Here is a 16,423-nt window from a genome sequence, read left to right as displayed (position 1 = left end):
CATCTTCTGTAGTGTTTTCTTGTGTGGTGGATGTTTTGGTTTTTTTGTTTTGTTTTTAGGAGTCTGCACAGAGCTCTGTGAATTTCTCCATGATTATATATAAAACACAAGTCTGTTTTTTTTATTATTATTATTATTATTATTCTGTCTCATTAAACACCAGTTGAGTTTTCCAGTTCCAGTGGTGTTCCAGTTACACAGGTTAATTGTCTGCAGATCTGAAGTAGATTTAAAAAAGAAATCCTTCCCATTACGCCCTCAATATTATTATCATTCCACATGTAGCACATGTTGCCACCAGAGGGCGATATTGTCTTTTTGTCTGAGCCACCTGTGCATGAACTAATGTGCTGCACACTGAAGATGTATTTGAGAGGCAAACATATCAAATCATTTTTCTACTTCTATAAGTTGTCCTCTCTTTAAGGAGCTGTGTCTCCACACATGCCCTTCTGTACTGATGTCAAGCTACACAAGTTGAACTTTGGTTGTAGTTAAGAATATACCTGTTTAATCTAACCGTACTGCTAAAGCTCATTGAACCAGCCTGATCCATGAGTGGATTTAATATTATTCTAAAGTCTTTGAAGCAAAACATACTTCAGAAGTGTTAATTTGCAAAACAATTTTGCATAAAATGTAGAAACAACATTTGAAACAAGGAAATGAGAAAAAAAAATTGACATAAAATTAAGATTTCATTGAAGGGTAGTGTCATATATCCTCAAACAGCAACAACACTGATAATTCAGTGTATATAACACTTAATGTGTTTAGGATTGCGGGGGGTTAAATACCTGTATACTTAGGAGACATTTATATTGGGGCAATTAAGGACAGCTCTTGGTTGAAGAGGTAAAGCTTACAGTGATGTCAGTCAACAGCTCATCAAAGCCAGGGTGGGTAATTTAACACCAGCTAAGAGCTGAGCATCTGTCTGCCATCAGGGAGGTTTGCCAGCGGTGCTGACAGATATGCTAGTGAAAGCCGTGCATCATCATGTGTAACTTAATCTGATGATTCACCTGGTTTCAAAGCACAGAGCATGTTAGACTTCAACATACACTAAATAGTCGATAACATATAACCCCTGGTGATATAAAATGTCACTCTGCAAAATGAATCTTTCCCCAGTTTGTTGTGGAAGAGCGTCACAGATATGCACTGAGCTCTGAGTTCAGCTCCAGCACACAGGTGGGTATTTTCCACAGTCACTGATGAGAATATTCTGTTTATCAGTGCTGCTGTCTTTCAAATGTTTGACCTGACAAAGTAAAAATTATATTAATATGTGCAACATTTTACAGACTCTGTAATGCTACAAAAGCTACACATGTTGTATATGATATGAATGACCACATGCTTTAATTAGCTAGAAACAAATCCTCGGTCATACATCTGTGCAGTTATAGAGCAGTAAGATCACGACTCTCCCAAACTGATACCAGGCGTTTCTAATATCCTCTGAAGAGCTACAGTTCTTTTACCTTTTTACTGAACCATGTTCCAATTATAGTTCTATAATGGACATGGACATAATGTGTAGACTCTCAGGTTTCATTCGAGGGTATCCACACTCGGGCTGGATGAAGGGTTTAGGAGCATCGGCTCCTTAGTGTGCACCACCCTCTTTTGAAAGGGAACAGAAGTCATTGGACAATTGACTCAAAGGCTATTTCATGTGCAGGTGTGGGCGATTCCTTCGCTATGTCATTATCAGTTAAATAAATAAAAGGCCTGGAGTTGATTTGAGGTGTGGTGCTTGCTTTGGCAGATTTTGCTGTGAACTGACAACATGTGTTGAAACAAGCCGTCCCAAGCTGTGAAAATAGATTAAAAACAGCCCAGAAATTGCTACAATATTGGGAGTGGTAAAATGGTACATCCTGAGAAAGGAAGACGGCACTGGTGAACTCAGCAATGCAAGGAGACTTGAACATCCAAGAAAATAACAGTGGTGCATGAGCACAGAATCATTTCCATGGTGAAGACAAACCCTTTACAACAGCCAACCGAGTGAATAACACTCTCCAGGAGGTCAGCGTACTGATATCCAACTACACCTAAAGAGAAGATGGCATGAAAGTAAAGGGTACAGAGGGCTCACTGCAAGGTTAAGCCACTCATAAGCTTCAAGAATAGCAATGCTAGACTGGACTTTGCTGAAAAAAAGAGCTAAAAAAGCCAGCAAAGTTGTGGAAAAACATTCTTTGGACAGATGTTAAAGAGATTTACTTCTACCAGAGTGATGCGTGGAACAGCTCATGATCCAAAGCAATCCACATTGATGATGTGACACAGGACAAAAGCAGCTGAATGAACTCTGAGGTGTTCAGAGGCTTACTCTCTGCGCAAATCCAGCTAAATGCAGTCAAATTGATTGGGTGGTTTTTCTAATCCAGATGGACAATGACCATCCAAACATACAGGAGTTTATCAAAGCGAAGAAGTGGAATATTCTTAAATGGACAAGTCACCTGATCATGAGCATGCATTTTACTTGTTAAACACTAAACTTCAGACAGAAAGGCCCACAACAAACAGCAACTGGAAGCTGCTGCAGTAAAGTTGTGGTATCACAATAAAAAGCAGGAAACCCAGCATCTCTGTCTCTGTCCAAATACTTATGGACCTAACTGTATTTCTTATCACAATACTGAAAAGTTCCAGTCAAGGGTCCGGTCTCAAAACCTGAAATAACTCACAAAGACAGAAGTTAAACACATTTCCAGCGCTCAAATGCAAAGTTAGAAGTACATGCATCAGTGCACAACGTGTCGTGTCTGCTTACATTTAAATGCACAGCTTTTTTTTCCTGGAAATGTTTTTGTTAATATTGGTGCAAGTTTTTCAGGCTAATAACGGCTCAGCTGAAACTGCAAATCAACTGAAATCAGCTCACGGTCAGGCAGCTTGCCCTGGACACATTACTCACATTTGTGATCAGATATTGCCAATTTGTGTATTTTGCAAGAATCACTTCTTTGTGCTATTAATATTTCTGTGAGCCACTCTTGCAGACACACTGACTGCTGTGTGCTGACACACGGTGAGTGCCTCTTATTTGTGTCACAGTTCCTCTTTAATGGTTTAACCGCAAAGACGTAGATTAGATTCCCCTGAAAAGATGCCTTTTCCTCAGAAAAATGACCGCGCTTCCATTTCTTCTTCTCCATTTATTTATTCTTTTGCATATAGGTATGTCCTAACTCAGAGCAGCCTGAGCCATTGTGATATATGTGGCTACACGCCTATACCTAATGTAATGAAAGAAGAGAGGGATTTTCCTTCTTGGGAGTGTCTTTGCACTATAATGACAGTCATGGCACAAGGATCTGTTGGGAAATAAATGAAGGAGTTGTAAGAGAAATGTTGGCGCATTGACTGTAGATGACGGATGATCTGATATCCTCGTGTTGGTGTTGTTCCCACATCATCATAATCAATCCGTAGAGGACAGCCTAGTGTGAAATCTAATGCTCTATATTTCCTGAATGTGTGGTGGAGGATAACAAAGGCCTTCTCACACACCAGATTAAACTTTATCCAGATAAGTAAATTATTAAACGTCTCACTGACACTTCCTTGAAATTTCACTCCAAATTTACCAGCGTGTAAATTCTCGTTTTCTAAAGTTACCTCACAGACCGTCTATTACATAAAACCCAAATAATGCCTCATGGTCTCACTTTGTGGGGGTTTTATGTTACTGTGAAAGGGAAGTTGTGCAAGCTCACAACAAAAGCTGACTCAGCTGAATAAGCAGCTGCAAAATGGACGTTTGCAGCTTTGTTTTCTTTGCTTTTACACAAATAAAATTGAGTTGCTGGAGTTTCGGACGTCTGCGTAACTGTGAAAACAGTGAGGCCAAAGTAGTTCCTGTAAATCCTGACATCTTAGGAAAGTGGCCTTAAAAAACAAACAAAAAAAAACCAACTCATGTAGCCACTGAAACTGTGAGTAAATCAAAGATTATATGAAAGTTCTCTGATCATTGTGGTGATGCAGTGGTTGAAAATGTGAAGGTCTCTTGGAATTAGCCAGTTATTGGGTTCAATGAAGATTCCTGGTAATGGAGCCATAATGTCTTTAAACAAGAGTCTGAGGTTTTGCACAGAACACAGCAGTCCACAGAGCTGTCTATGCCAACGTTTGATGTTCACCACATTCACTAAACCAAATCCTAAACTGACATATAACCATGTAATTATCAGTTTAGCATTTCAACACTTGGAATGCTATCTGCCTCTTAACCAGGGTTTCAGGCCTGTGTGACACCATCAGTGTTTTGGAAAGACAAACCTGCACATACACAGTTATGCAGGATCCAAATACCCAGAGAGACCAACGAGTAACTTTCATATCTGAAATAGGCCACTTTAGCCTGGGACCTGTGGTGGCAGGCTGTGGTTGTGGCCCAGCTGCAGGAGAGGGGTCAAACAGAGGGCTCCGCAGTAACGCACTGGTACTGTGAAGTGCAAAGTGCACCATACCTAGAACTGGAATCAAAAGGCAAGGGGTGAGTAAAGACTGGTCATCAAACTATGGTGTGTGTGTGTGTGTGTGTGTGTGTGTGTGTGTGTGTGTGTGTGTACACATGTTTAGACATCTTTGTGAGGACAGAAAGTTGGCATGTTACTATACTTGTGGGGACCAACATCCTGGTCCCAGCGAGTTTGAAGCCATTTTTGAGGCTCAAAATGTGGTTTTGGTGTACAGTTAGGTTATGGTTGGGGTTAGGCTGAGGGTTAGGGTTAGGCATTCGTTTTCGATGGTTAGGGTTCAAGTATGGAAATCATTATGTCAATTAGATGTCCTCACTAAGATATAAAAACGAGTGTGTGTGTGTGTGTTTTCGTGTGTTCTGACCTGCAGTCATTTTGATTTATTCGTGGATATTCATACAGTTTTCATGCAAAACAGTTTAAGCTCTCAGAACTCTGTCTTCTACATGCTGGGTTTACTGGAAACTCTAAACTGACCATAGGTGTGAATGTGAGAGTGCATCGTTGTCCAGGATGTGCCACACCTACCACCTTATGAGAACAGGGATGGGTTCCAACCTTCCCACAGCTAAATGATGGCTGGTTAAACCAACCAAGCGCTTTTAAGCACTTTTATCATATTTTCAAAGCAGTTATGATTCATTATATGAGTCATCTAAAGAAACTGTGAAGATGTTCAAAGCACTAATTACAGTCCTGTAAAAAAATATCAAAACTAACTTTGATATTCAGCTAACCAGAGTAAATACAAAATGCATATTTTAAAAACATTATTTAATTTATCAAAGGAAAATCTATCCAAACTTAGCTGACCCCGTGTGGGAAAAATAATTGCCCCAGATCAGGAATTAACTGTGACCCAGTTTAATTTCACCAGCCACACCCCGGCCTGATTACTGCCAGACCTGCTGAACCAAGAAATCGCTGGAGTAGAGCCTGAGAAACTGAAGCAGGCTTAAAGATCTCAAAAAGCATCACATCACAATCTAAAGGAAGAGCTGAGAAATAAAGTCACATTTATGAGTCCGGAAAGGTTACAAAGCCATTTCTAAGGTGCTGAGAGCCACCATCCACAGGAGTGCATCAACAACTCATCCAGAAGGCAGAGTGAGGACTGCAGATCCCACTTGTCAAAGTTAAGGTCAGTGTTCATGATTCAACAATGAGATCATATTCAGATGGTTTGGTGTGACTGTCAGTAGGCTGGCCATGCTAGAAAACTCTCCAGTGTGGAAATTTCTCAATAATATCGGCCAAAAGTTCTCCACAGAGATGTGAAAGAGTCATTCTCAGTCATCCAAACACTTTAGTGCAAAAATAGCATTTCTTTGATGATCTGAAACATGTTAATATGACAAATATGCAAAGAAATAAAGAAGGGGCAAATATTTTCCACACAGATGTCTATGAACACATCTATGAACATGGGTTCAGCCCCTATTGTAAAGCTAAATAAGCCAGGGTCTGAATATATACCTACATTAAGATGAATTATAGCATTGTAGTGAAGGTCATTTACTCATTTTCAGTCTTAACAGAGAGTAGAGCATCATCGACAAAGAACACAGGCACGATTTGGATTTTTTGGGGGGGAAGCTTTATTTTGATAATATCAACACTCACATAAATCCATATGACCAACAAACTGCTTGTTCCTGAGTTTTAAGTTGCTTAGCGAACCAGACACTAAGCAAACAATCACATTTTCAGTTTTTTCATGTACCGATATCACAGACCCTTTACTTCTAAAACAAAACACACAGAATACAAAACATAACGTCCTTCAAAATATTTTGTCTTTCATAAAATTGATAGTTACATAAAAAAGGCAAGATATTGTTTTAGTAGGCAGAAAAATAGCTGATCATTTTCATATTAAGCTTAAATTCTTAATTTATTCATGTTGTGGTCGATCCCATCTTTCTCCTCGCTGACTTGGAACCACTGCTCTGGCTGAAGGGTCAACGTTTGATTCACTAGGGTTTCACTCCAGTGCAGCGTTTGCCCTGTAGGAATACAAATGTTCAGAAACCCCAAGGTCATTATTTTCACCACGGCTTTAACTTCCTGTTTTGTCAAGCATGGTGCCTAATGACACAGTAACAGGGGACTCTTGTGTAATCCAGTCGAGTGCAAGAACAGCGATTAAGTGATTGCAGCTTGTGTCTCGACTTGTGCTTTCTAAGATAAAAACGTACGGGTCACTAGCGAAGAATAAAAGAGAGTGTTCTAAAAATAACCAACTATCACAAAAGCAACACAGAGGGTAACAATGTGCACCTAGCAAACAGCTGAAGGTGAGAGGTGAGCACCACCACATGACCAGTATCAGGATTAGCGGTTTAACAGTTCATTGGCCTCAAAACACTTGAAATTAAATGAGGCTTGAAACATGTGGCTGCTTTGGTTAAAGTCTGTGAGGAGTTTAACTGATGATGCCACGACAGCATAAAGTCCAAATATATATGATCTAACATTTCTAAATCTCACTATTTAATACGTTGCAGCTTTTTCTGGTGTTTTTATTTGAAGACATGTTATTATTTATTATTTATTTATTGTATTGCTTAGTAAATGTTATATTGTAAAATAAGAATAAGTGCATGTGAAATGTGCACTGGTGTCAATTTTAAATAATAAACATCTGTTTAAGGGTTATTTTTTATCCATAACACTCATCTTGGCCTGACTTCTAACCTCAGTGTCTAAACCTTCAGGCCTAAAGTGACCTCTGTTCAGTGATGTAAAAACAATTGAAATCCAGATGTTTCAGGCACCATCCCCCCAAAAATATCCAGAAGCTCGTCACAGACAAAACATTAACCCAAGAAAGCAAAAGGAGACGAATTGGAGATGAAGCAGGAGATTAAACTAACATCTTACTGATGTAGAAAGTCCATGTTAGGAGGTGGTGGGTGTAAGTTCTGGTGTTTTAATATTAAAAAGACTTTGATTTGATTTAAAATTTGGACCTTTGGACTTTTAAATTCACTGCTTGGTTTTAACTTTGCCTGAAGATAAGTTTCACACAGTGGGACTGATGTGATGATTTTCTGGGAGTACCTGTTCAGCGCACATAAGCAGTCTTCTTAAAACTGCAGCTTACATTCCTAAAAAGCGGCACTATTCCTTCAAATCAAGTGTATTTCGCTTAAGTAGGGTCACCATCTCGTTTAAAAACATCTAAAGAGTTTATCTTGCTGAGAAGCAGAGTAGAGTGAACGTACCGTGTAGTTTTGTTTCTTGCAGAATTTCCTCAGCTGATCCACGTGGCGTTTCAGACCTTCCACCCACTTTTCATCAACGGGGGCGCACATTGTCCGGCCACCTCTGGACAGAAATCTGCCAGAACACAAATCACTCAGGTCAAAATGAGCTTGTGATAGCAGCATGGCTCTATATCCTGATTCCTTACATACATAATCCACTGCACCTCATCAGAACTTACATTGTGGCATCAATAGCGCAGCCTTGTCCCTGGACCTGATGGTGGTAGTTTGCGACGAAACCTTTCCCGATAGGTTTTTTTGCCACACTCAAGCAGCAGTCAACGGGCACCTGTGCCAGCGTCACTGAAACACAAAGAAGACCGTGTCAGCAAAAGGTGACGCTCCAAAACGAAACCACGAACACATGCTCTGTCTCTGAGGTCATGTTTGTGAAGGATAAGGTGACGTAGGTTCAGTCCAGCTGAGCTGTGAGGTTTTACAGGAAAACAGCTGTTATAGTTTTTTAAGCGTCAGGTTACATATCAGGTTCGTATATTTGCCTCTTTTCATTCATAGTTTTTAAGATTTTTCTTTTTAGTTGCATCATTTTTCATCATTACTACTTTTATATATTTAAAGAACATATTTCCAGGAAAGGTTTGTTCAGCACTACATGCGTGCAACTTATTAGTAGTTATTAGGATGCAGTCCCCAGAGTGACGAACACGCCCAGGGGCATGGCACGCTTTTGTCACTGGACAGGGATTTTCCACAGTTGAACTTTAGCTTTCACCTACAACAAAGAATGCACCAAGGCGAGGGGAATGCCACTGCCACACCTTTGCCATTGCACTGATAAACAATGCTTATCAGCATATTTATAGTTAATTTTCACATTTACTTAATATTCTGCTCATCATTTTACTATATTTTTACTGGATGTCACCCTCATCTCTACATCCTGCACGAGACTTTGCTGTCCTCTTTTGTTCAGCTCTTTAATGATTCATAAATTGTAAATCCAGCAGAAACAATTGGAGATGCATTTGTCAGGAATCTCTGCAAACGTAAAACTCAAATTCTACAGAACCACAGATGTATATTTAGGATTACTGCTTTCTCTATTTGTCATTTCAAGTGATTATTTTTTAAAGATACATTGCATCCCTTTAAGCCTACAGACATGTTTTTGCAGTGATTCATTTCATATTTCTGCCTGAGATGAAAATGCATGAATAGAAAATAAAAAGATTTGGCACCGGAGGATGCCTGGGAGAAACTCACCTGTGCAGTAACAAGCGATGAAAAGGATGGAGAGGAAGAGTCTGCCATCACCCCTTGGAGCCATGTCTGGTCTTGCAGGAAGAGTTGCCTTTTGGTTTCTCTGGAGACAGATGCGCTGATGCAGAGCCTGTTCTTCCCTTCAACAACTACTGTGGCAAAGGAAGTGAGGGGACTGCTGCTGCAGCACTCCTTATATAGGAACCGTGCACTATGCAACCGGCCTGTTCAAACTTTCACTTTTCATCATCCCACTTTGTTCTTCCTGTTTCTACTTCTCCTAAACCCTTCCCTCTTAATCAAAGAAAAATCCCCTCTTTTATTTAGCTTTAACAGCTGTTTCTTGGCACTGTCTGTTGACGATAACAAGATGAAATTAATCAGACATAACATTAAGCACACATTTGATCAAACCCCAGGAGTTTGTAGCATCCGTCCATTTTCTTCCACTTATCCAACTCAGGTCTGCGCAGGTGGAGAAGTCGAAGTCTAAGACAAACAGCCAGTCACACCCACTAGTTTACCGAACCAGTGCATGTGTTTGGACTGTGGGGGGCAGCTGGAGTGACAGGAGAGAAACCCTGCAGACACAAACATGTGACTCTTGCACTGACTTTAAAAATTGATAAAAATAAATAAATAAATAGCTGTAGTCTGCTTTTGGGAGCCCCACTGGACCACATTGGACTGTATTCTCAGTCACAGTGTCCACTGACATTTCCCATATTGTTTAACAGCTTCTATGGAGATATTAAAGTAACAAGAGCAAATATAGTACAGTTAAATGCTTCGGTCATATATATTAGAAACAACTAAAGGATTTGACTTGTATCGCTGTGTGCTGAATCCAGTGGACTTGGGCTCACGTACAACTAGATAAGGCATAGCTTAAAGCAAACCTATGAAGCACAGGGTGTGGACACAAGTGAAATAAAAGCTCAACTTTAAAAATAAGGCAGGACATTTAATTTACTTCTATTAAGTTCTAAAAATGGTTAGTAATTCATGGATATGGCAGCTCAGACACTGCAAGGACCAAGAACTGAATAGTGGCACAGTGGTTAGCACTGCTGCCTCACAGCAAGAAGGTCCTGAGTTCAATTCTACCATGAAGCAGGTGTCTGTGGGGTGTTTCCTAGCAATCGCAGGGCAGAGGTTGTACTTGCAGATCTGGTTGAATGAGATGTAGTCGTGCTTGTTGCACTTTAAAAAAATAAATAATAATTCTGCCTGAAGGAGTACCAGGGCCACATTTATATTTGAAAAATAGAACCGTTGTTGTTCATTTTGAGAATAAAGTCAAAATGTGTTTAAAGTTTAAAGTCGATTAAAGTTGTTTCAAATAAAATAAACTGACACGGCTGCAATATGCTCTATAAAATGCCTCGTGTAGACGAGCGTAGAGAGCCTGTTTCACTAACGATCTATTTCAACTTATCGATTTAACTGATGTCACATCATCTACAAACAGCACTACATGTGCAGAGGACCAAAGTGGCAACTCCTGTGCTGTAAAACAAAGCTAACACCGACGTCAAAAAGCTGCAGTAATCATGGGACGCTGGCTCCTAAAGGAAGTCAACCTCCACAGACCCTCGCTGTAAAATGCCCAACTTCACGCATTTAAAAACATGTTTACAGACTGGAACCAAATCCTTTGCACATTTTCTTATGTAACCTTCAATTTAAATTTTCACATTTGTTTCCCAAAGTGCACTGCCTGTACATGAAAACTACTGGGACATCAATCCTCTGGTTAGGGAGACTTGTGCATCCTCTTGGCCTCCCAGAGGTCACCAGCCTGTCGCACTTACGCTATAGCACCTCACATTAATGTGGCACAAACTGATGTCCTGATGATGTTTCCAAAATCCCAACTGTCTCTGAGAAATTGTGGGTTTTTGTGCAACAATAATTTTTTGAATTATGTATGGAAGTGTTCCTTCCCAGTAAAGGGAGCAGACCAATGTTGAGCAGAAGAGAAATGAAAAGAGGGCTGTTGGGACGTCTCTTTTTCAAATGTTGTCTGACTTTTAATTCAGTTCTATCTGTTTTAGTGCCAGTTCACAGCAACGGTTTCCTCAGTGTGGTTTAATCTAACCAGACAGTTTAATTATTCGTGGCTTCCAGGATTCAGAGAATTTATTCCACTTTGACATCATAGCGTCCCACAGTGACTGCAGATTTGTCTGCTGCACGTTCATGATGATAATCTCCAATTCCATCTCAAAGGTGCTCCAGTGGATTGACTGGTGACTGTGGAATAGAGTAAACTTAGTGTCAGGTTGGCACTGAGCACATTTCTGTATTCTTACAGCAAGAAGGGCTTTGGTTTAAATCCCATCTGGGGCATCTCTGTGTGGAGTTTGCATGCTCTCCCCATTTCTGTGAAGCTAATCTGGCTTCCTCCCAAAGTCCAAAAACACGAGTTTAGATTAACTGGAAGCCTCAAACTGAGCTGATATGTGTGAAACTGATGCATGGATGGTTTTTGTTATTTTAAATAAACATGCATGTCCTTCAGCATAGCTTAGCTGGAATACAGAAAACAAGCAACTTTGAGATAAGAAACAGTGCTCTGAGCAGAGAGCGCTTTAGCCTCCTGTAACACAGCTTTCTTCAAACCTGAGGTGAAGTACCCTCAGGGTCTATTTGACTTTTCAGCTGTAGACTTGTCTGACCAGAAACAATCAAATCAGGACCTGCGATAAGAATAAAGATTCCCATTATTACAACACTTTGTTGTAAACTTCCTCGTTGATCTGTTCCTGCGTAAATGATACCTCCATGGAAGAGCTGTACTTCCAGTGAAACAGATACCGCTGCAGCTGAATGTGGTGTCTGTAAAGAGCAGCTTTCTCTTCCCCCCTTATAGTATTGAGGAACTTGGAACAATTGTGACAGACTGATGACCTCTTACTTTTGAACAACTTGTTGAAGGAAATAAGAAGTTGCTTGCACCGCCGTCTTAATGCATTAACAGGAGTAAACACTGATTCTCACGTGTCATTCCAGTGAGTTTCAGTTTCTTGTAACCTGCTGGGTGGAAGTTTGCCTTATTGGGCAAGTGCAGTGTTTGGACTTTCCCTGCTGAAGCACTTACAGGAACGTTTTTAAACAGTTGATACGCCTGAATTATAGCCTCTGGCAGGATTCCATTAAGTAGTCCATGTGAAAGGACTGTGTTGGAAAAAGTCTCTCATTATAAATCTGCGTCCTGCATGAACAAGAAAGGACATGTTTTAGCTTTTGCAATGTGTCTTTGAAGACATGCTTACGAGAATAGTTTATGCACGGTTATTGATGCAGGTAGGCATGAAGATTAGAGTTAAACAAGGCCAGAGGTCATCCATACTCATTTCAGAAAACTTTCACCTTTTACCTTTGCCCACTTTTTCACAGTGATTAATACCACGCTGATGTCATTTTTTGCAGTGTGAATTAAAAACATCCAAGCCATGGGCTGAAAATAAAGTGCTGCAGATGTCACTGAAATCGCACTCTTTTGCACTTTCATATGGAGCGTTCTCAAGACGTCCAGAATAAATGGGGCCCAAATACTTTCTTTTATTTTAGAGATGTGAAGGTTACAGCTGGCATTTCAAGAAAAACTGCTACGGCTGCTGTAATGAAATCGAGAATCAGTTTTAGTAACAAGGAAGAACTTTTTTTTAGCACATAAACAGTGTCATGATGCACGAAACCATGGTGCAGAAAGCTGCATCTGGTCAGACAGAAGAACACAAACCTGCAAGAGGGGATTTGCACAAAATGAAATGTAATGGACGGATGCGAGGTCATCGATGGCTGAACGCTCGTGCAATACAGAGGATGTATGTTCTATCACAAGATGGTTGATCAGTTGCTTTCAATAACTCGCTTTCACAAGGGGTTTAGCAGCCGTGGCAACAACAACTGTAATCTCCATGATTTAAATTTTGCCTTCAATCTCCAAATGATCAACAGTTTTTTTCTTAATGTGGCCCTAATACTCCTTCATAGGGCTGCATCAGGAAGCGCATCAGTTATGCACATCCATCCACTTCGGTGCTCCTTGCAAATAAGGAGAAGCTGAAAGAAGCTTTTTAGCAGCATCCTCCAGAGAGCAGTCAGCCCTCACAAACAGCTGACTGTTGCACTCACATGTCAGACGTCTGGTTACTGTTTGGTAACAGAGTCCATGACAGGAACATGTCCTGTTGATCGATCCTGTAACTAACCAGGCTTGCAAATGCTAGCTGATAACTGAGCTAATAACTCCACCCTCTCATCCCAATATGGTCAAATCTGGTTTCAAATACCAAGATGGTGATGGCCATCCTTAAAATGTTGGTGCACAAAATATTGAGATGGTTTTCAGTTCAATTCAGTTCAGTTTTGTTTATGTAGTGCCAAATCACAATAACACTCACCTCACTTTATATTGTAAGGTAAAGGCCCCACAGTAATACAAATTCATTTTGTTGCAACATGTTTTTATATGCGGTCTGTGATTACCAGTCTGTGTCCAGGTTTTAGTTAAACCTGGGAATTTTCTAACTCCTGATAAACCAGATATGGCTTTCATAGATATGGAAGTGATAACAAAACATGAACACTGAGGTAGATTGTGTCTGAAAATGGAAATCTGATGGAAGAAACCAAGTTGAAATGCAAACAAACCTGAAAGATAACCAATCCTAAAGCATGCTGAAGTACTGAGTCAGTTTACAAATCACACTTACGGTAAAGTTGGGAGAAAGTCTCAGATTGGACTGTTTGGGTTTTTTAGTTACCGATAAGACAAGAGTGAAAGTCAACAGAAATCTGAAGCGTTTAGTTTTGCTATGAAAGGACATCTGTAGCAGATCTGACCAGAGTAAGTGCTTCCCCCCCCCAGGAGCGTGTTTCCTTTTTGGGTGGTCTGTAGTTATACAGATCATGTATCTTGTGGGAAACTCAAAAGAAATGCCGTGAACTGCTGATCTTTGGCTCCCTGGACAGTTTTAAAGTGAGCACAGAGATTCTGTTACGAGCAGGTCAAATGGTCAAAATGAGCTGGAAGCACTTCCTGTTTTCAGACCCTCTGAATCCCAGCCTGGATTCTCATAAATGTTCAGCATGCTTACCGCCAGTCATTCGTCACTTACACTTACAGCAGTCGAGTCTTTAGGCCAACTCCAGTTTCCATTTGAAGGTTTCATAAATTGTCAGGCACAGCTTCCTGGAAGTGGCGTTGTCAAACATTTTCATTTAAATAAACAGCTGTTATTTGATCATTTATTGCCACATGAATAAACACAACGATAATAAACCCCAAAGGCCTGAAAAACTACACAGAAACAGCAAAACCAATATAATGGTAACTGTAACCAAAAAGAAAAGGAGATGCATGTAAAAAAGAGAAAAATAACCTTTTCCAGTTATTATTTGCCTCACACAACGACGTCGATTCTTCTTGGTAAACATTTTAAGGTGTGTGGTAAGTCGATTTAAATATCTTGAATGAGATACTTCGCTAAAGGGGTAAAATTCTAGACGTCTGACACACTTGGAACTTTTGCCCAGAGCTGTACATTGAAGCATGAGGAAATCACAAATGCAAGCAACAATTAACCACATTTTACTGTTATGTATGTGAACCAACTTACTACAGTATGTATGCAGAGCAGACTGGTTTCAAGCGGCGAGCATCGTGAGAGTCGGAGGCACACTTTGTAAAAGACGTGTACGCACAAGCAAAGCAGCAACAAGAAGGGTAAACACCTGTAACCACCACTAACCTCTCACACATCATCAACATCACATTTAAAAAAAGGATGACAAGTGTAGCTCGAGCTGACATTTAGATGTTTATCTAAATGCTAGAACAGCTTTGAAATTCACACGAGTTGTTCGCACTAAAGTAAAAACCAGCATTTCATGCGGCTACCGCTTTTGCGCCAGCTGTGGTCTCAAGGCCGGAGCTGAACAAAAACACCCTGATAACAGACTGTGGATAGACGGTTTCTTCCTATCCTACGCAAGGCCACCTGGGTCGGCTGGAAGACTGTTTGCTTAGCCTGGCAGGGCGAAGGACACTGTCTCAGCTGAACTCTGGACACGCACACAAACACACTGATACACACTCACACCCCCCTTTCCAAACGCCTTCGATGCTTTTCTCCTCCCGGGTCAGATGGCAGGTCGACTGGACCGGCGCAGACATGCTGCAGGACCGGATGCGCTGTCTCTCACCCTTTTACCCGTCCCTGTTGCTTGTCTTGTGTTTCTGTGGTGTATTGACAGTCATGTGCTTTTTGTGGGGTTTTTCTGTTATCAAACTGTTCTCCCATTAGGAGCTCACTCTGAGTGGAGTTTTTTTCTCTTCCTCTCACCTCACCTCATGTTATGTATTTTCGTTGTCTTTTCCTATCAGCCCACCTCTCTGACATGTCTTCCCAATGTGTTGTTTGTGTAAAGTTTGGTCAGAAGGTTCCTTTGTAAGTGCGCATGCGCCATCAGCGTGCTGCCTGCTGTAAGTATTCTGATTAGATTCAGTTCATCCCGACGTCCAGATTAACAGAATCTACTTTTTGGGAAAGAGGTTAGGTCATGTGCAAATACTCCAAAAGTCCAAAACACTCAATTGTAGATGGTTATTCTACTCCTAGCTGTTAGCCACAGCTGTGGCTGTAAGCACAGAACACTCAGCAGCTTGCTGTTCTGACCTTCTGTTTGCAAGGACAAGCAAATCAGAAGACAGCTTAAAGGACGTGTTTCTGCTGCAAGACCCAGTATATGAGGAGTTTGTTTTGTTTGCTTTGATCATAATCATGTAAACTCACTCTAGTATAGAAATATGATCTCGGAAATGAGGAGAACTGGTCCACTTTAACAGTTCTTCAGTGTGTGTGTGTTCATAGTTCTTCTGGCACGACACCAGTTCCACATATCAGCAGGTAACATCTGTGTGGCTGCTGGATAACACATCGCGCTCACAGAGGTGCAGAGTGAGATACCGCTAAATACACCCTGATAAGGAACTCATGTTCCCTCCACCATCACACGTCTTTTATCTGAGCACATATGGCTCAGTTTGTTTTCATTCACTCTCAGTTATCGTTTTATTCTGTTTTATTGTTTGGGCTTTTTAGTTCTTTGAATTTTACTTTGGCGTTGCTGTAGCTCAGGAGGAAGAGCAGGTCATGTGCTAATTAGAAGGAATTGGAATTGCATGGCAAATTTCCTTTGGCAAGATACAGAATCCCACGTTGCTCTCTGGTGTGTGAATGAAGTGTGTGTGTGTGTGTGTGTGTGTGTGTGTGTGTATGTGTGTGTGTGTGTGTGTGTGTGTGTGTGTGTGTGTAATTAGAAAACGTGACAACTTTTGTTTTTCTTTTCTTAAATGATTTGTTAGAGAAACAGACGATTTAGTCATAAATAAAAAGACAGCAACTAGAATTTACA

At 40.6% G+C, this 16,423-nt stretch overlaps 1 protein-coding gene across 1 annotated transcript; it reads right to left on the bottom strand.

Moving 5' to 3' along the window:
- Positions 1-6,085: 6,085 nt before the first annotated feature.
- On the bottom strand, positions 6,086-9,161 carry LOC146563154 (C-C motif chemokine 19-like). The gene is made up of 4 exons (XM_085295547.1): positions 8,999-9,161; positions 7,954-8,077; positions 7,733-7,847; positions 6,086-6,511 (listed from the first exon to the last, which is right to left on the bottom strand). Exons 1-4 carry the CDS (start codon positions 9,060-9,062, stop codon positions 6,482-6,484), a joined length of 333 nt encoding a protein of 110 aa, XP_085151673.1. The 5' UTR covers positions 9,063-9,161; the 3' UTR covers positions 6,086-6,481.
- Positions 9,162-16,423: the final 7,262 nt, after the last annotated feature.

This window comes from Mchenga conophoros, linkage group LG12 (assembly GCF_057382185.1).
Source record: "Mchenga conophoros isolate Kocher_MC1m ecotype Shallow Benthic linkage group LG12, M_conophoros_male_GT1.1, whole genome shotgun sequence".
NCBI classification, from domain to species: Eukaryota; Metazoa; Chordata; class Actinopteri; order Cichliformes; family Cichlidae; genus Mchenga; species Mchenga conophoros.
This window is presented reverse-complemented; position numbering and strand designations above follow the sequence as displayed.

Bases quoted from the DNA above. Each gene is read 5' to 3' on its own strand.
- LOC146563154 (XM_085295547.1), bottom strand. From the start codon at position 9,062: ATGGCTCCAAGGGGTGATGGCAGACTCTTCCTCTCCATCCTTTTCATC. The intron at 8,078-8,998 runs GTGAGTTTCTCC...TTTGTGTTTCAG, and splicing joins CATCGCTTGTTACTGCACAG to TGACGCTGGCACAGGTGCCC. The intron at 7,848-7,953 runs GTAAGTTCTGAT...GTGTTCTGGCAG, and splicing joins TGCGCTATTGATGCCACAAT to ATTTCTGTCCAGAGGTGGCC.